This window comes from Eretmochelys imbricata, chromosome 1 (genome assembly GCF_965152235.1).
Source record: "Eretmochelys imbricata isolate rEreImb1 chromosome 1, rEreImb1.hap1, whole genome shotgun sequence".
Taxonomy (NCBI): Eukaryota; Metazoa; Chordata; order Testudines; family Cheloniidae; genus Eretmochelys; species Eretmochelys imbricata.
The window spans coordinates 237,797,022-237,818,182 of record NC_135572.1 but is presented as its reverse complement, the minus strand read 5'-3'; the positions used below and the strand labels follow the sequence as shown (position 1 = coordinate 237,818,182).

Below are 21,161 nucleotides of genomic sequence, written 5' to 3'. Positions count from 1 at the left end.
TTTTATTGGACCAGCTTCTGTTGGTAAGAGACAACAGAAGTTGGTCCAATAAAAGATATTACCTCACCCACTTTGATTCTCTAATATCTTGGGACCAACATGGCTACAACATCACTACATACAAAAATATTTAGTTCAAAGAAACAAGAAATTATAAGCCAGCTCTCATTACTTATTTCTTTTATTGCCAAATCATGGAAAACCAAAAATCAAAACATGGAATTATTGATAAAGGCTATTCATGAGATTAAAATGGAGTCACATCCCCATAGATAGACATAAGATTTGTAAAAGAACTCCTGCAGAACACTATGATTAAAAACCAAGCAACGTAATGGCAGTTATTAACCATGGCTATTTTATTATTAAAAAATAGAAAAGAAAATATTAAACAAAACAACCCAAATGATCAGAGATTTTAACCGAAGTAACCACTTTCTCTGTGTCTCTCTGTGGAGAGCTTTTAGCAGAGATTACACCTTTGACAATACTATCTGTGGAGTATTCTTCATTTAGTTAATTAAGACCAAGGTATATTGTTTCCCAAAATTATTGTGAAACCAGACTTAGTACCTTAGATGCTTAAAAACTATTTGTATAAGGACATAATTGGTTTATGGGAAGGTTGTCTAGGTTTTATTAATAGCCAGCAAGCTTATAGATGGGCAAAGCAAACAATCTCAATTAAATCCTATGAAACCAAAAGAAATATTGAAATTTGTTACTTTAAGCACCTGTCTTGAGACAGGTCAATTACAAATATTAAGAATCTCAAATCCAGTTAAATCCTACTATTTCTCTGTTTACCAGTGTTAGACTGGTCCTTCTCTCCAGGAACACATAAGAACGGTCATACTGGGTCAGACCAAAGGTCCATCCAGCCCAGTATCCTGTCTACCAACAATGGCCAATGCCAGGAGCCCCAGAGGGAGTGAATCTAACGGGTAATGATCAAGTGATCTCTCTCTTGCCATCCATCTCCACCCTCTGACAAACAGAGGTAGGGACATCATTCCTTACCCGTCCTGGCTAATAGCCATTAATGGACTTAACTGGATAAATTCATGGAGGTTCTCTTTTCAACCCTGTTATAGTCCTAGCCTTCACAACCTCCTCAGGCAAGGAGTTCCACAGGCTGACTGTGCGCTGAGTTAGACATAGTCTAACCATTAGGTGATTAACAGGAGAAAATGTTAGTATCTTGAGTTACAATAGCATTTCCATAGCCCAATAAAATCATTACAAGAATTTCAAATATAATCCCTTTGCAGTGTTTTTTTATTAACTTCTCACCAATCCACATTGAAGTCTTGGGTAGGTTTTCCTTGGGTATGGTTTCTTCTTGAGTCTTTTCTGTTCTTAGCTGTCTGTATTAGCTTACTTTTAGAGACGGACAGGATGAGTTGTGGAATGCTTGCCGTTTAAGCAGGGTAGCAGTATGTGTGAGATGGAGGAGGTGCTCACTTCACAGTTTTATACCCTTTCCTTCCTATTTTCATGAAAATTATGGGAAAACATCTCTTTCATGCATGTTTAGATTCAGAGTTGGTTGCTGTCATTCTTTCACTGGCTCAGTACTTTCCTGAGCTGTCCTTAAGAGCCTCTTCATCTTATGAAGATGTAGTTTGTTAATGATATATGCATTACAATTATAATTCTTTCTTGACAGTTGTATCTCTTTTGTCTTTGGGGCAGGAGGGTCTCACAACATCTTTGAGTTTTAACTCTTCCTTTTTGTTCAATCCATTTTCTGGAGCTAGCACTTCAGTTTTATTACAGTTCAACAGAAAATACAATGCTTTCAGAAAGCCCAAACGCTCCTGTTCTTTTATATAAATTTTTTTTGTTTCAAAATAGTTTTTTGAAATTAGTAATTATTTATGTAAAGTCTTTCTAAGAGAGTTATTTAAACAAGTTGTTGATCCTTTGTAACAATTTTTGAAGATTTATTCTTGTCTTCCTGAGTTGCATGAGGGAGTTGCTTGAGCATTACTAATAATTAATTAATTCCCTGTTAATATAAACATTCTATTCTTAAATGATTTCTTACATTAGTAATTAGTTTAGTAAAATCGTTAATTCTATGTTGATATTTAAAGCATGTTACCATTTATAGCAAGGATATTAAGAAATTACATTAGACACTGGCATATTTGCAAGTATTTTAACTAAACAAAACAATCTGCCACTGCAACATATAAGAAATAAACATAGGCCTAATCTACACTACACTGTTAGATCAATGTAAGCTGCCTTATGTCAACCTAAAAATGCCTGTATCTACACTACCAGGTCTCTTCTTCCGAAGTAACTCACCTGGTACGTCAACTTAATTATTCCATCTCCACAAGAGGCGTAGTGCTTAATTCAATATAGATCGACATGGTGGCAATATAGGCACTGCGTTGCTTACATTGACTTAACTGGCCTCCAGAAGATGTCCCACAATGCTCCGCTGTGACCGCTCTAGTCACCATTCTCAACTCTGCTGCCCACAGTCAGCTACACAGGGAACAGCGCCTCCCCTGTTAAAGGACCGTGAACTTTTGAATTTCCATTTCCTGTTTGTTTGGCGCAGAGAGCCCGCCTGCCCAGCTGACCATGCTGGCTCCACGTTGGGAGTACACAGGAAGTGATGTATTTTCTGAGTCTGCGGGGAGAAGAGACTGTACAGGTACAGCTCCGATTCCACCATAGAAATGTAGACATATATGAGCAGATTGCTCAGGACAGGGGGAGAAGGGCTACACCAGGAACACACCAGGAACACGCAGCAGTGTCACATGAAAATCAAGGAATTGCAGCAGGCATATCAGAAGGCAAGGGAGGTGAACAGTCACTCTGGTGCAGCACTGCAGGCATGCTGTTTTTACACGGAGCTGCATGCTATTCTCAGTGGCAACCACACCACGACACCCAAGAGCTGCATCAAAACTTTGGAGGAGTCGGAGTCCAGGGCCACTGCAAGCAACACTGAGGAGGTGGTCTTGGATAAGGAAGAAGAGGAGGAGAATGGGAGAAAGGCAAGCAGAGGGATCCATTGTCCCAAAGAACTAGGAGCTGTTTTTAATCCCAGAGCAGTGCAGCCAGTCACAGCACAGCAGCAGGGACAAGCATGATGCCAGGGAAGGAACCTCTGGTGAGTATGCAATTCCAATTAATATTTTGGGGGTCACATGTTCTAATATGCTATTTTTTATTTTAAAAAAACTAGTTGAGGTAAAGTAGCTATCTGCTTTCCAGTGGCTGTACCAGCAAAGCAGAACTTTGAATTTTCCATATGTTTTGGCCTTAGTGAAGGGAAGAATCAGCTGTGCTCAAAGATTACACAAATGATAGAAAATAACCAAAAACATTTCATGCTATCCTAATATTCTAAGAAAATCAAAAGACAAAAATGCAGGTCTTTTTTAAAGAAATGGCAAATACCCAAAAGAATTAGGTTAGTTTTTACTTTTGCTTCTATGTGCTTTACTTTTGTTGGTTAAAGCTCAGTTTTTAAAGTTAAATGAATACAGATGTGGTAAAGGGAAAATATTAAAAATTATCTCTTCAAAATTTGTGTTTTGTCATCTAATACGCAATGCCAAGAACTCTTCTATGCAATTCAATTGGTACCAACAGGGCCCTTGTAAATTCATTATCTATGAGTTAATATGAGTTACTGTCTGAAATTTGCAATACCGTAGCTAATGAACTAAAATTTTTTCGGGTAACTTGGTTTCTGTAATAGCTGCACTCAAATTCTGTTAAATTGCATTGTCATATTTCATATGAAGTTTGTTTTGTTTTTTACCAACTCCTGTTTTGGACTATGATTAATTTTTGCTATTTCTTTACTGTAGTTGCAGTTTAATCTTGAACCTCAGCTACCACAGTGATTTGCTCCCTAGAAATATCTAGGGTAGTTAGAAAATCAGTATAGTCTTCTGAGGTTCTTTTTCCTGGAATAGCTTTTTCAAAACTGTGTGCCTAAAGTCATGCTTGTAACTGTATATTTAGAGGCCTGAATAAATGGCCACGTTTTTCAAAGAGCTGAGCACCCAGAAATTTCCATTAAAGTCACTGGCAGCTGCTAAGTGATGAGTGATCAGCACTTTCAAAAATCAGGCAATTTGGACATTTAAATATGTATTTAGGAGTCTAACTTTAGGGGCACAGTTTTGAAAATCTTGGGCTTAGAGCCGATTACAGTTAAGACTGAAGCACAGTTGCCGGATTTGTTAGCCCATCTAGAAACTCTTACACTCTGTATCCAGCCTTCAGCTATAGTAGGTTGGCAAACATTTCTACCTGTTACTAATATTGCATTATTTATCATCCATAACTGTGCTCTGAAGAAAGTCTCAAAGCTTCAGATTCACCAAACCAAGATCTTTCAAGCAGTTTTGGAATGCACCACTATAATTTACGTAGGTTGATAGATTAGTTTTCATATTAGAAGAGCTCCACTGTCACCATTCATGAAGTCTGAATGAATAACGATTTTTTTCTTTCCTTTAAGCTTTTATTTTAGTAAGATATTCTGTAATCAGATTTGTTTGTTGAGATGGTGTTTGCATATTCCCACGTATGGAGATAAGTTCAACTGGGCTGGAGAGCATGAGGAAGAGCAGTGCCTATTGGATTATGAGTGTCCTGTATAGCCAAGAACATTCAGTCATGGTTGTAAGAGGCTGTCTGGTCCCAAGCTTTCTCAATTCCTTTCTTTCCATAGTTACTTGCAGGACTAGGGTTCTTTGCAACATGCGTGAAGAGATTTTTCGGAATATTTTTTCAAATTAAAATCTCCTGTTAGCACGTTTGCAGTTGTCATAGTGTTTCATAGATTTTGCACTGTTGCACAGCTAGTTTAGTGGACTAGTTCTATTTTTATTCTGGAGTAAGACCAGAAAAGAGACCAGATTTCAACAGGGATTGTCTTGCTGCAATCAGGGAACCTTTAATGTTAAAACTGTTTAAATTAATTAGTGTGTGTTGAACAGACCTCATTATTAATGCAAAACTGATATTAATATATTGTAACTTTTTAACTTATTAAAACTTGTTTGTACCTTTAGTGAGTATAAAGATATGGATACAAGTAGGTTATAGCCAAAATGCTGGAAAATATAACACCTGTTTGTTTTAGTTATATGACAAAATGTTCAGGACGGTTAAAGGAATTCCAAGAGGTTTCTGCTTTTTGTAACCATGGAAACAGAAACCAAAAGACTGTCTTATCTAGACCAAGAAACCTCCCTTTGTATAACATACCAGTTTGGTACAAATGTAATTCTTATCTCAAGAAAACCAACTATGTAAAAGATTCATGTTTTAGGAAAACACCTACATTGTAAAGAAGAATGTAGGGTTGTATTAGCAGAGCAATAAATCTAAGTGTAAGGTGATCTTTTTCACCTCCCTTCCACCTGTCCAAAACAAACAAACAAAACCAGAACAGCAGCAAAAATTTCTAAGTAAACCTATGCAAAGAACTGAGAAAATATCCTTGTTGAAATTTTATAATTAGTCTAAAAACTTCTCTAGGAAAAATCATGTGTAGTTGAAAATGCTTTAAACCTACGGGCATGTCTACACTACAGATTTAAGTCGACATCCCATCACCGCAGTAATTAAGTCAGCTGTACATGTCCACACCACACTCTGTCAATGGAGTGCATCCTCACTAGCAGCACTTGCATCTATGTAGAGAGCAGTGCACCGTGAGTAGCTATCCCACAGTGCAACTTGTCACAGGGGAGTTTTGGGAAGGGTTTGCAGTGCCTTATGGGACCAAAACATTCTCGCAGGGGTGACTGGAAACATAATTTCCAGGTCCCATAACGCAGTTTTCTCCCTCCTCTGATTTCATCTGCAATCCATAATATTTCACGCCTTTTTTCAAAAGGATGGTCTAGCCGTGCATACGCCATATGCAGAGAAGCATGGACACCGCTCAGCTGTGCACTACTGTGGCGAGCGTTGCAAACACTACATGCCTTATCCTGTGGTTTTTCCAGAGCTGCAAGAACTTCCGCATGGAACATGGCAATGTCCTTCAAGTAGCCCTGAGGGTAGTCATGGAACTAAACAATTCCCAGTTGCTGTTGGCTGTCATGTAGCAGCTGAACACATTGGAGTGCAGGTTCTGGTCCCAGAAAACATGCACTGATTGATGGGATCCCATCATTATGAAGGTATGGGATGATGAGCAGTGGCTGCAGAACTTTCCTATGCGCAAGGCCACTTTCTAGGAATTGTGTGCAGAGCTTTCCCCAGCCCTGCAGTGCAGCAACACTACAATGAGACCTTCTCTGACGGTGGATAAGTCAGTGACGATTGCTGTGTGGAAGCTTGCAACGCCAGACTGCTACCGGTCAGTGGTAAATCAATTTGGAGCTGGTAATTCTGTTGTGGGGGTTGTGGTGATCCAAGTATGTAGGGCCATTAATCACCTTCTGCTAAGAAAGGTAGTGACTCTGGGCAATGTGCAGGACATATTGGATGGTTTTGCCGCAGTGGGGTTCCATAACTGCTGTTGGGCGATAGATGGCATGCGTATCCCTATCTGGGCACCAGATCACCTTACCAAAGAGTACATAAACAGAAAGAGATGTTTTTATGTGGTGTTGCATCCACTGGTGGATCACCGGGGGTTTGTTACCGACATCAACATGAGATGATCCAGGAAGGTGTATGACATGTGTGTCTTGAAGAACACAGGTCTCTTCAGAAAGCTGCAAGCAGGGATTTTCTTTCTGGGCCACAAAATCACCACTGGTAACATTGAAATGCCAACAGTGAACCTGGGAGACCCAGTCTACCCCTTACTCCCATGGCTCATGAAATCGGACAACTGGATATTCAACAATATGCTCAGCAAGTGCAGAATGGTGGTTGAATGTGCCTTTGGCTATTTGAAGGGCCGCTGGTGCAGTTTGCTCACTAGGTTAGACCTCAGTGAAAAATATATCCCCATGGTTATAGCTGCTTGCTCTGTGAAGCAACCGGAGAGAAGTTTCCACAGGGGTGGGGCCTGGAGGTGGACAGGCTGTCTGCTAATTTTGAGTAGCCAGATATCAGGGCTATAAGAAGAGCTCAGCGTGGAGCAATGTGTCTCAGGGAGGCTTTGAAAACTCATTTTAGTAATGACCCACAGTAACGTGTCCTGCTTTTCTGTATTGTGCCTCCCCATAGTCTGAACCCTGCTGAGACCGCTGTTTCTCTCTCTCATGCACATCTCCCAACCTGGTGCCTCAGTTTCCCTGTCCCTCCTCCTCTTCTCCCCCCTCCCCCCTACTTTGAATTAATAAAGATTATTTTGTTTTCAAGACATGGACTTTTATTGCACACATATATAGTATGACGTTCTCCTCTGGTGGCATCTGGACCGGTGATCTGCTAGATCTCTTCAATCCTTGACTCTGGGAGCCAGCCTTCCCCTGCTCTGCTGTGAGAACCCCCACTCCTGGGCTGTTCACGCACAGCCTCTGGCATGTAAGCTGCTCCTTGGATTGTGTAACCAAATGACACTAGCTAATATCTCTGGTCTCAGGCAGAACCCTAGGAACCTCCATCTTGCAGTGTCTAGTTATGCCCGCTGGACGCTGCAAGCTTATATTAGTTTGTCAATTCAGTGAAGAAATTGATATGTACCAGGCTTGTTATCCCAAGGGGAAACTCTGAGCTGCTTCAAACCAAACGCACCGGTAGAACAAACAAACAGATTTATTAACTATCAAGATAAATTTTAAGTGATTATAAGTCAAAACGTAAGTCAGATTTGGTCAAATGAAATAAAAGCAAAATGCATTCTAAGCTTATCTTAACACTTTCAATGTCCTTACAAACTTAGATGCTTCTCACCACAGCCTGGCTGGTTGCTCTTCAGCCAGGCTCTCCTGTCTGATCAGCACTTGGTGTGATGTCTGTAGATGCAGGTAGGAGACAGAGAGAGAGAGAGCGCATGGCAAATGTCTCTCACTTTTATCATGTCCTTTCTTCCCTCTTGGTTTTGCACCCCACTTCATAGTCAGGTGAGCATTACCTCATTGCAGTTCCAAACTGACCAAAGGAAGCTGGGTGACTCCCTCGAGAGTCTAACAGATTCTTTTGTTGCTGCCTAGGCCAGTGTCCTTTGTTCCTGTGAGGCTGGGCTGGGCTTGTCCCATACACACCCTGATGAGTTGTGAACTGCCTCTCTGCTCTTGGAGAGTTTTTGCCAGGGCTTATTTTAAGCATGAGGATATCTTTTCTGTGTTTTGCTAGAATTCTAAGAGAGACACATTTATTGATCTTATGCCTTTGAAGTCTGTGCAAATCTCTTGAAACAGCATACGTATTGTCATGACCCCATTTCAATATAAACTAGTTTTTTCCCAACACGATGTATAAAGTTTTAGGAGTGCAGCAGTTAATTCATTATTTTAAACTTGAAACGCACAAAAAATATACAAATATTCTAGGGGGCTATGGAGTTAACTCCTTCATCCCTGAATGCTTCACTAACACATAAAATGAGCAATGAAGCTAAGTGTGAAGCTGTTAAACATGAAAAGCAAATACTTGAAATAAGAAAAACATTTCTAAGATATACTTACGGCATTAGCATTTCCTCCTATTTGCATGCATCTCAACTGAAACCAAGACCAGTTGGAATCTAATTCCGTAGATCTAAGCAGAGGAAACATTTTAAATGTTATTTTCAAAAACAATTTTAAACATCTTTTAAAAGTTGTTTTAAGAAAAAACTACCAGTTTGTAATAAATATTACAGTTCAAAACTTGGAGGGGTTTTGTGTACAATAATCCACTAACTCAAGGCATGTCTACACTACAAACTTAAGTTAAGTTGACATACTGCCACTATAGCAATTACTGCGGTTTTTCATGCCCACACTACCCACCTTCTGTCGGTGGTCACCAGGAGTACCAAGTACCAAGAATCAAAGTACCTCTTTGGCTGTCCATAAAACTCATGTTAGCCTTAGGTAAGGCAGGGTTAGCAAAGAATTTCTCCCAAGACTGTAATTAACTCTTCAGTGTCAAAGGTCTAGTCACAGCTGCACCTGCAAACTACCCTAGTGTAAGATGCAGTTTATACAGGCAAAAGAGTGCTCTTGCTAGCATAGCTTATACCAGTTGCCTGAACAAACACAAAGATAATTTTCAGCCAGTAGCATCATGAGATGGATGTGAACCAGTAACTTAGAATGAAAAGCTCATTCCCTCATTAATAAGTGTCCACAATAAAAGCCTCTGAAGAACCACAATGTCGTGACAGAAATACTAGAAACAAATCTTACCACTTATTTAGCATAGAATCATGCTAACTACTTACCGAATGAAACTCAAGTGAACACCAAGTGATCGATGGGTCCCTGAGCAATCGATACAAAGAAAAACACCGTATGTTATGCTTGCCCAGCTAGGATTTTTGGCTCCACAGTCAAAACACACCTAAAAAAGATAAACAAATAAATTAATCAATTCCCACTAAAAGATACTTTTTGACTAATTATCAATACCTATGTAGTGCTTAGCATTTTAAAACTAATTAATCCCCAGATCACAGGTTGACTAGTTTATTTTATATTATCCCTATTTTATAGATGGGGAAACAAACTGAGGTTAAGCAACTTGCCCAACTCTCACAACTAATCAAGAGCAGGCAGAATTAGAATTCTGAAACTCCTGGCTCCTAGTCTGTTCAATCCACTGTCTTCTAAGGAACCCCTAAATTCAATATATTTAATGATAAAGTAGTCACTTCCACTCATACGAACACTTACTCATTCCATCTATTTAGAATGTAAGCAGCTACATAGATTGTAAAATACTTGGGGATGAGAATTTGTCTTTATGCATACCTGCAGTGCATCTAGCACACTGCTGGCAACATACAAATACATATATTATAGAATCTTAAACATCATCATGTTCTATTTGTTAAAAATATTTGTGAAAAGTGTAACACACTTCCTTGCAATCAACTTATCCTATCAACCATTTAGTTTTTATATTCTGAAGCTTTTGTGTTTAAAAGAGACAAGCGACATGCGTGTTTAAGAGAATCCATATCAAAATAGCCCAAGAATAAGTCTGTTACAACTCTTTCTATGTTACTAAAAACAAGTGTTTAAGGAATAGCATTTCAAGGACATTCTCTCTCTTCATGGTAATAAGTGATTCAGATAACGTGTTTAATACCAACTAGGTCTATTCTCTTCTCAATTAGTTTATATACCATCAGTTAATATTGCTGGTAACTATGTCCTGCATGCTTTCCTTTTCCCCTGTAGATGCAAAGGGTTCCTGACAGCAAAACCAGTATGGTTCTGCTGAACATAGGGAGCATTCTCCCCATGTATTGCATAACCCAGCTCACTGTGGCTCCTAATGTGTTTGTTTGGGAATAGAGCCAGAGGATCTGTTGTTGCACTTATCCTCTGGTTCCCCATAACATAGAAGTGAGCAGGCAGAAGTGCCATACAGCCACTCTCTTGCCTGAAGGGAGAATTCCTTTGCTTCCGTCCAAGTTACGCAGGATTTGGGCCTGTGCATCTTTTCAGGATTTGCATGTAAAAATTAGTTCAGTTTCATATTTCAGCTTTCATGTTTTGTTTCAGTAATCCTGACTTTTATTTTTTGGTGGCTGAAGGAAGTGAACCCTCACACTCAACTTGATGGCATTTCTCTGTCTGTAACATAACTTTTGAACCTCAATTCTAAGATTACAGGGAATGTTCTAAGCACCAGTGGGCATAACTCTGTACAGATTTTGGTGAAAAACAGAAGAGGAATATGGGACACAAACAGAGCCCTTTGCATCTGGTTAGCAAAAGCAGCAGCTCCTACCAGCTCAGGAGTATGTCTATAGATAAAGAACTGGTTAATAGCAGCCACAAACATTCAGCATAATACCCCACACCTCAGCTTGGCCCATCCTTCCAACAGAGTTTACAGTAACACAACCTGAATGACTTGTCTCCGAGACAGAACGTTGTAAGAATGGTGGAGGGGACAGGGGTGACAGGGGTGCACAAAAAGCTCATTACAAGGGAATAATAACTGGGGACTCTGGCATGGGGGGGAAAAGGGGTACGCAGAGCCCCTGGCATGGACAGGAGGAGGAAATGGGGCGGGGGGGGGGGGGGGAGAGAGGAACTTAGGGCCCTTATTATAATGAGGAGAATGGGGGACAATGGTATGGAGAGAGGAGACCCTGGGAAAACACAGAGCTCCTGCCATGGAGGGAAAGGAGGGAAATGTGGAGGCACAGAGAGTCCTTAGCATAGGGGAATGTGGAGTCACAAAAAGCCCTTTGCATTGGGGGGGGAGGGGATGGGAGACAATGGCAGGGGGAATGAGACATAGGGAAAACACAGAGCCCCTGGCATGGTGAGGAAGGAGATAATGAGGGGGCAGGCACAGACCCTGGCTTTAGGGGAGGAGGATTGCAGGGAGTCCCTGAAACAGAGGGAGATGGGAGAGTAGCACACAAAGAACTTGTGGGAGGACTAAATGGAGGAACACAAAAAGCCCTTGATGTGTGCAATGCTCTCAGCCTACAGAAGCGACGAAGTTTACAGATCTTTTTCCTTTAAAACATTTACTGCAAATAGACTAAGTCCTAAAATACACTTAAAAATCAGACCAACCTAAATACTTTGCTTGGGGCTATGAAAAATTTCGCACCCTGAGTGCCAAAGTTAGGTCAACCTAAGCCTTGCTCTAGAAGCAACTAACTAGACAGAGGAATTCTTCCCTCAACCTAGCTACAGTACTGCCTCTTGGAGAGATGGATTAACTACATCAGTGTAAAAATCCCTTTTGTTGATGTAGGAACTGTCTAATCTACAGCACTATAGCAGCACAGCTGCAGCACTGTAGCTGTTCTGCTATAGAGGCTGTAGTGCAGTCATGCCCTTAATTATGCCACATTATAAAAAAAATCTTGCTATCAACACAGACTTAATATCCAAAACTCATCCCCTTTCTTTTTTTTTAATAATTCAAAATTATCATAAAAATTTCAAATATTAGCCTGGACTTCCTTTTAAATTGGCTATTTCCAGACTTTTTCTTGTAAGATCTCCTGTTTCACCACCCCCAATTCCTTCTAACGGAAGGAAAGAAAAAGTTTATACTCTTGGGCTGAAGCTAATAAGACCAACCTGCTTATTTCTAAACATGAGACACCAGAATAGATTTATAGCTCTATTCTGGGTCCTAATCTCTAACAACCTACCCCAGTGAACATAGGAGAAAAATATCTGAATGTCAGTAAGCAGTTATGTTTAAACAAAGTGTTTTAAAAGTTCAACATAATACGTAGTCCAAAATATTCCATTTTTCTATGTGATTTATAAATATTTGTTCCCTTATAGCTTTCTTGATTGCATCATCTTAAAACTGATTGCATCATCTTGTAAATTTGACTATTGCAGTGCATTCAAGTTCATTGTCTTTGCTGGTGCAGGGTCTAGCTCTAAATGAACAGGCCATTTTACTGTGTCCTCTGTGAAAATTCATGTATAATTTGGAAATAGTTGGGTATACAGAAACAATGTATAAAAGCCTCTGAAGGCTTTTTGTGAAGTCTACTATTTTGTAGACACTGCATCTTAGGTATTAGGCACTGTGCACACCACTGTTGTTGCAGAAGTAGAATCATCCTCCTCATTAAAACAATATTCACATTCATTTTGCTCAGCATTCTGAACTCTTTTTTATTCTCAACTTGCATGGACTGCGACAGGAAATAAATATAAATTTTAATTAGAACTAGCATTTCTGAACTAGTTTATGGAATCATTTCCACCTAAAAATAGAGCAGAGTATTCCCTACACCGTTTTAGGGGCAGACATTTGTCAACTCTCGCAAGGAAAGCAGAACCCTGAATCTAGATTCTAGCAGGTAATTAAAGCATAACATCATTCTCAGTTACTTTATTTCAAGTTTTGCTTGTAATCCTGTTTCTACTGCACTGATTTTGGATGTTAAAATGTTTTTTAAAGGAAGCTTTTCTGTTCATCAGCTTAATAGTCATTTCTGAAAAAGCAAACATCAGATAATCAGCATGTTTGCACCAGAGAACAGATAACTCAGATAAACTCTTTAGTGTCTTGCAACACACATTTATTAAACCAGTACTTACATAGTACCATCTCTGTATATATAATGATATATACCACTACCTGATATGGAAATACACTAAACGTAGCCCTAAGAGATTTTGGTGGGTGTGGCACTTAAGGAGTTGAGCAGAGTAACTGAATTCGGCACTCATCCCTCCGAGTAATATCTTCTCTAGATATATTAATTTTAAAACAATACAATTAACTTATATATCAAACTACATATAGTGTTGATAAATAATCTATTTTGACTGTTACAAAACTTTTGCTCTCTTCAAATATAGGCAATTAATTATTCTGATCTTTTAGTGACGCATTGACAATGGGAACTGCATTATACACAAAAGTAAAGACAGACCATGCCCTGAAAAACTTACAGTTTAAAGAGATTAGTTATTCCCTAATTTGTAGCACTGAACAGGGACACAAAAATTGACAACACAAACACCAGCTGCTTTGAGGTTTTTATAATTTTTGAAAGGTCAGTAAATTAAATCAAATATTTAGCTGAAAGGATTACTTAATTATACAAAAATTTTAAGTAAATAAGACTTAGGGCTACACTAGAAAAATTACAGCGGCACAACTGTGCCAATGCAGCTGTACCACTGTAAGATTTCTCATGTAGCTGTTCTATGCTGACAGGAGAGAGCTCTCCCATCGACATAAACCACCCCCAAACAGTGGCAGTAGCTATTAGCACTATGCACACTATCACTTATGCCAGCAAAATGTAGGGGAGTGTTTTTTCACACCCCTGAGCGACATAAATGGTAGTGCAGACATGGTGCCATAGCTGTGCTGGTCAGGGGAATGATGAGATGTGATCTATGACCAACATAACTATCAGCAAAAGCCTCTAGTGTAGATGCAGTTTTCCCAGTACAGCTTATTTTGCTCAGGGTTGGGAGGGCTGTAATAAATTATGCCAACAATACCCAAGTTCTTCCCAAATTGCATATTTTAATATTTACAGCAGCAGTACAGCCAAAGGACATTAGTAAGAAATATGAAAATACGCAGCTTTTCCAAGTCTTGCGCTTCCTCCTCATGTCAGCAAAAAAATCAACAAGAAAGAAAGTAGGGAAAGCTTGGGGGGGGGCGGGGGGGAGGGAGAGAGAACAGATAAGGAAATGCCTAGAAAAAGAGGACACAGGACAAGTTGTAACAAAAAATAAAAGAATAAATGAACAAAATTATGTTACCTTTGAAGACTGAAACATTATGCACTTCAACACACACACACACACACACACACAGAGGAAAGTTGTTCGGACAATGAATTGTCATTCTTCCTCCCCTCTCCCCCTTCTTCTCTCTGTCTTTGGAAGTGAATGAGATGCAACGTCACCTGAGTTAACAAAACTTGAGATACTCCTCTTGAGTTAGCCTAACTTGAGTAATTGAGGCGATACAAGAAAATAACATTTCAGCTACTGCCCTCACTTTCATGTAGCCCTAAGACTTCTTCTACAGGCATATTTCTGAAAGTTCTTTGCACCAAAGTAAGTTGAGCTGCTCTATAAACTTTTTCCCAATGTATTGGGTTAGATTTTGTTTGTCCTTTCTGGGCACATGGGGGGAACTGAGGGTAGGTATTGGAGGACTAGCTGCATTTGAGTGGAGCTAGTCTGCGTCCACATGACAGAATAGTTGTGTCAGCAGCTAACAAATTGTGCTAATTCAAGCTTTAGTCTATGCCTGACAGACCAGCCAACCTGAGTTAAAAGCACCACAATATACAAGTTGAGGAAGCGTTTGTGGATGGGACTCGACTTGTAGGGCAAGGCCTCGAAGACAAGGCCTCACCCTCCTCAGCGCATACCAGTTAGGGTGACTATTAGGCCAAAATGTTGAATCATATAGGCCTCAACATGTTACTACTGTTTTTCATATAGAATTAAAATGTTATTAGGCACTTTACAAACAGTAACAAGACAGAATCCATGCCTCAGACAGTTCCAGGATACATATGCATTTAATTTTACCTATTTCAGCATTCTTCAAAGTTCAGGCCGCGACTCAAAAGGCACTGGGTCGCCTTGCTCAGCGACCCAGCAGCTCTGGTCAGCAATGCCAACCGGGATGTTAAAAGTCCCATCGGCGGTGCTGCCCAGCTAATGCAGGCTAGTGCCTAGCTGCTCCAACACTGCGCTGCACCCCGGAAGCGGCCAGCAGTGGGTCCGGCTTCTAGGCGGGGGGGCCACAGGGCTCCACATCCTGCCCCTGCCCTGAGCACGGTCTCTGCATGCTGGAGGAGGCGTGGGGTGCATGCGGGCGACAGCTGTGTGGACCTGCTGCTGGCCACTTCTGGGGCACAGTATGGACTGCGGTGCCAGGACAGGCAGGAGGCCTGCCTCTGCACCCCGGCTGCGCCACTGACTGGGAGCCGCCAGAGGTAAATCCGCACCTTGACCATGTGCCCCCCCCCAAACTGGAACCTCTTTCTGCACCCCAAACCCCTCATACCCAGCCCCACCCCAGACCTGAACCCCAGCTTCAGCCCTGAACCCCCCCCAACCTAGAACCCCTTCCTGCACCTCAAACCCTTCATCTCCAGCCCCACCCCACAGCCCTTACCCCTGCATCTCAACCCTCTGCCCTAGCCTTGAGCCCCTCCCACACGCCAAACCCCTCATTGCCAACTCTGTTGGGTCATGGGCATCAACAATTTTCTTCAACTGGGTCCACAGAAAAAAAAGTTTGAAAACCACTGGTCTATTTTGGTAGGGCCAAAGCATAAAACAATACTTGATGAGAAAACTGTGAAGAATATTCTGAGATTATACTACAAATCATACATCTTTCATATTTGGATTTTTCCTTTCATTAGGTGCAAATGAAGGCCAATGAAATTAGTTGTCATAGTTTTGAAGGGATTCTTAGTGAATAAAGTTTTCTTCATAGTTTATAAAAGCTAATTGAACATCTTAGTGCAAAGGCATCAACAAAATGAAACAATGCTTCAGAACACTGAGGAAACAAAGTGCCGATTGGACAATGGTCCAAGTAATTTGCAATAAGACAACAGCACAATTTATGGACTACAAAAAGAATGATGCCACTTTTATTAATTTCAAGTAGTTTCAGGAAAGAGACCAGATGTTAAATCCACTGCAGTCTAACCATAGCTTCTGTTTTGAAACTTTCTTTGCTTCCATTCCTCACCTGTAAAATAGGGATGATGCTACTTACCCACCTCACACAGGGATTGAGAGGTTTCATTTGTGATTGTCCTGAACATGGGAAGCTCTATCCATAAAGTAACAGCTGTTTGGAAGCAGGGGAAGATTGGGGTGCAAGAGGTTAGAGCACCCTGCTCCCCATACTCACCTCTCCCAGGCTGCATGCTGGTTTCCCTCCCTAGGAGAGGCAACACTCCTTCGTGGTAAATTGGGTTGAAAACATAATGATGGAGCCTGTATTGCCTGCCCCTTCCCAGAAGGAGAGATGGGGGGAAAGGATGTGGGCTAGATCCTAAGTCTCCTCATACTGGGGGGCAGGAGGGTGGAGTAGGGGCAGTGAAGCAGGGGGAGGCTTTGACAAGAGCCCTGCTGGGGGTGAGTCACTCAGGGGAGGTTTGTGCATGGGGGAGAGGAGAGTGTCACAGACCTAGCAATAATAACAACAACAATTTACAGGTGGAATGAGATGGGTGTCTTCTGGACATACGCTGAGCTCAGTCACACTATCAAGTCCTAGCTTTTAAGGCCAAAAGGGACCACCAGGTCATCTAGTCTGAACTCTTGTACATCACAGACCACCAATACCACCCAGTGTCTGGGTACTAAATACAACCAAAATTAGACCAAACTATTACAGCCCACAGTAGACTAGATTATTAGGTGCCACAGGGAAAGATTAGGAGGGACCTAGGTGCACCAGTGCCAGACAGCCCTGCAATAACAGGGAAATGATTGAGACATACCCAGAAAATCCTGGCAGGTGACCTGCACCATATGCTGCAGATGAAGGGAAAAAAAAGAACTCCAAGGTCAACTGCCAAGCTAGGCTGGGGGAAAATTCCTTCCGGACCCCACATGTGGTAATCACTTAGACTTTAAGCATGTGAGTAAGAACCAGCCAGCCAAGAACCCGAGGCGGGAGAGAAAGAGATAGAGCATGTTCGGTGCCACCTCAGAGCTCTGATCCTCCCAGTCTAATGTCCCATCTGCAGCCGTGGCCATCCCTCATCCTTCAGAGGAAGGAGATTAAATATATATATATATTATATATACACACACACACACAGTAGAACTTCAGAGTTATGAACCAGAGTTATGAACTGACCAGTCAGCCCACACACCTCATTTGGAATTGGAAGTACACAATCAGGCAGCAGCACAGACCAAAAATAAAGCAATACACAGTTTTAAACAAACTATTAAAAAAAAGTAAAGGGAACATTTAAAAAAATTAATTTGACAAGGTAAGGAAACTGTTTCTGTGCTTGTTTAATTTAAATTAAGATGGTTAAAAGCAGCATTTTTCTTCTGCATAGTAAAGTTTCAAAGCTGTATTAAGTCAATATTCAGTTGTAAACTTTTGAAAGAACAATCACAACCTTTTATTCAGAGTTACAAACATTTCAGAGTCAGGAACAACCTCAATTCCTGAGGTGTTGGTAACTCGGAGGTTCGACTGAACATACACACACATTGAATTGGGGGAGGCCAGCGACATCCCTTTTTGACACCAGCCAGAGGCTGACTGAAACCCTGAAGTATGAGCTTTAGGAACATAAGACATAAACCGGAAGTGAACCCTGCCCCCCACCACACAATCCAATTTATTAGTGCCCGGCTCCCACTTAAAACTAATCAAATGGTTCCCCCTCCCCGCCTCCGCCTCCCCCACTACTCCCTTTGGGAGGCTGTTCCAGAACCTCACGCCCCCGGTGGTTAGAAACCTTCTTCTAACGTCCAACCTGAGTTTGTTCAGGGCTAGTTTACACTCATTTGTTCTTATGCCAACATCATCCTTTAGCTTATACAGCCCCTCGCCCTCCCTTGTGTTTCCCCTGTAGAGAGCAACCATCCCTCCGCCCCCGCCAGGCTAAACAAAAGGCTGTTCCTCCGTGATGACAGACCCCCCCGCTCCCCGAGCACGGGTCCTGCAAGGGCTGCCCACAGCAGGTAGGGGGAAGCAATGGTGGATCGGTGCCAGAGGGGGGAGAGGGGCCCCCCCATGATCCCACTGGTCAGTCACAGCGATGGGGGGGGGGGGAGAAGGTATCCGCTGGCACCGCCCCCTCCCGCTCCCAACAGTGCGACGTGTCACTAACAAAGTTCAGCTCCCCCCGCCCCTCAGCGCCGGCTCCCGCCCAACCGCGGCCCCGTTACCTTGTTGGTGGGGACGGCGCGGAGCCGCTTGAAGATGGCGACAATGTCCTGCTTGCGGGGCTCGCACATGGCCGGGCCGCGCGGCGGGCCGCTCTCGGCGGCGGCAGGGCAGGAGAGCGAAGGAGCCGGCCGCCCGCACCCACACCCCACGCACGCAGCACAGACGGATGGGGCGGGCGCTGAGCGGGCCGGCCCGCGAGGGGCGGGGCCTGAGCGCGCGAGAGCGAGGGGGCGGGGCGCTGCGCGGGAAAGCGCCGTCCACGTTCCTCCTGGGCGGGGGGCCGGAGTTGCTCGCGCGCGCCTAGCCCCCGTCTCAAGGCCCGCTAACCGCCACTTTACCCTGCGGCCGAGCGAAGGCGGAGCCAGGGGACTTCGGGCTACACCACGAGACGATGGAGCAGAGGGAGATGGAAACCCCGCCCCCCAAACCTTTTGGCGCTTCCTGGGGGAGGCTGAGAGGCCTCAGCCGGAGCCTGCCGGAGCCGCCGCGCCGCGTCCCGACTGGCCGTCGTGGGTCCTGGGGGCTTGACAGCCGTTAGTGGCCGCTGCCCCCCGCGCCCACGCAGCGCTGTGGCGCCCCGCTCGCCTTCGCTTTGCGCTCGTAGTAGCCGCCGCCCCCCGAACCAGCCATAGCACCGCTCGGAGCTGGAGACCCGAGGCGTCAGGCGCCCACCCCGCAGCCGCTGAGTGTGGTGGGGGGGCAAGTCCCTTCGTCTCAGGCTGCTTCCGTCGCCCCGTCTGCAGCATCTATCCCGCCCCATCTCCGCGTTCCCGGGCCACTGCGAAGAGACCCTCACGCTCCGCAAAGCCTTCCTGACTCCCCTGCAGCCCGCTGCCAGCAGCGGCTTTAACACCGCACACACGGCCCCGTGGAAGGACGCGAGAGCTGTCAGTTAACGTCCGTGTCATCGTACACACACCGCCCCATGGAAAAATATTCTCATCCCCCACCCTCAGAATTTACAGAGAGGCAAAGAAAAAAGGCGGGCGGAGCTGATACTAAGATTTCATTGAGGGATATTTACTTTGTATATTTTACATAAGGGTGATTCCCCCACCCCATAATTTCACCCCCCTATGAAAATTTAAATGGATCAAAATTATTTTAAAAATTGAATTCCGCCAAACCTGATTATGTATGGTTTCAGAATAGCAGCCGTGTTAGTCTACATCCGCAAAAAAATCAGGAGTACTTGCGGCACCTTAGAGGCTAACAAATTTATTACACCATAAGTTTTCGTGAGCTACAGCCCTCTTCATCGGATGCATTGAATGGAACATATAGTAAGAAGAAATACATGCACATACAGAGAAGGTGGAATTTGCCATACAAACTGTAAGAGGCTAATTAGTTAAGATGAGCTATTATCAGCAGGAGGAAAAAAAAACTTTTGTAGTGATAATGAAGATGGCCCACTTAGACAGTTGACAAGAAGGTGTGAGGATACTTAACATAGGGAAATAGATTAAATTTGTATAATGACTCAGCCACTCCCAGTCTATTCAAACCCAAATTAATGGTGTCTAGTTTGCATATTAATTCAAGCGCCGCAATTTCTCGGTGGAGTCTATTTTTGAAGCTTTTCTGTTGCAGAATTGCCACCCTTAAGTCTTTTACTGAGTGGCCAGAGAGGTTGAAGTGTTCTCCTACCGGTTTTTGAATGTTATGGATTCCTGAGGTCAGATTTGTGTCCATTTATTCTTTTGCATAGAGACTGTTTATGTGACCATCGCTTATTAGCACAGTAGTGTCCAGGAAGTGGATCTCTTGTGTGAACTGGTCTAGGCTGAGCTTGATGGTGGAATGGAAATTGTTGAAATCAGAGTGGAATTCCTCAAGGGCTTCTTTTCCATGGGTCCAGATGATGAAGATGTCATCAATGTAGCGCAAGTAGAGTAGGGGCGTTAGGGGACGAGAGCTGAGGAAGCGTTGTTCTAAGTCAGCCATAAAAATGTTGGCATACTGTGGGGCCATATGGGTACCCATAGCAGTGCCGCTGATTTGAAGGTATACATTGTCCCCAAATGTGAAATAGTTATAGGTGAGGACAAAGTGTAGCCAGACAGCCAGCCCCCCCCCCTCAGACCAGCATTGCTGGAAACACAGGAGGAAGCCGGAACAGGGCACTTAACATATATTCCAGCACAGCCTTTGAAGCTGTGAAAAGCACAGGTGTGCTGCTACAATGTGCCTCTGGGAGCAGATACAACGATTAAGCTCACAGCAGGCAGAGGCCCTGTGACAGACATGGCTCTTAGCCCCTACTAAATAGCGTGATGCACACACACCAACATCCTAGGTGGGAAAATATTTACCCTGATAAAAGAAATGTCCAGTAGTCGAAACTTATTGTTTCTCTCCCTTGCAAGTGTAAACTACTCTTGCGAAAGCTGGCGTCACCCAGACAGACCAGCCTCAATTTGGCATAAGAAAGGAGAAAGAGAATAAAGGAGTACAGAGGTATAAGTAGGGGACCTACAGCACCATGATTTTTGAGTGCTTTTCACTATCTATCTGCTGGTCAGATAAGTGACAGCCTCCCAAGGCTTCTGCAGCTAAGAGGGTCCCTAAGCCTTGTCCCTTATTCGTCTTTCCGCGGAATTGAGTGACCGATCCTGGCTTGGCACCGCTGGAATCGAGAGATGCAAGGAGGGTAAGAAGCACCCACACCTGATCTCCTATCTTTAGTGTACACA

General features: G+C 43.0%; 1 protein-coding gene across 4 annotated transcripts in view; it reads right to left on the bottom strand.

Moving 5' to 3' along the window:
* ARFGAP3 (ARF GTPase activating protein 3) overlaps positions 1-18,640 on the bottom strand; it is an 80,087-nt gene extending 61,447 nt beyond the window's left edge. For 2 of the 4 annotated variants that reach the window (XM_077826031.1, XM_077826048.1), the window contains exons 1-3: positions 17,051-17,193; positions 9,323-9,441; positions 8,583-8,655 (exon numbers count right to left, since the gene is read on the bottom strand). In XM_077826031.1, the coding sequence (XP_077682157.1) occupies positions 8,583-8,655; positions 9,323-9,441; positions 17,051-17,164 (306 nt within the window). In that variant the 5' untranslated portion in view covers positions 17,165-17,193. Of the gene's footprint in view, positions 1-8,582; positions 8,656-9,322; positions 9,442-17,050; positions 17,194-18,464 lie in introns of those variants that run through there. The other 2 variants (XM_077826041.1, XM_077826057.1) reach the window with 2 other exon arrangements.
* Between the last annotated feature and the right edge of the window lie 2,521 nt (positions 18,641-21,161).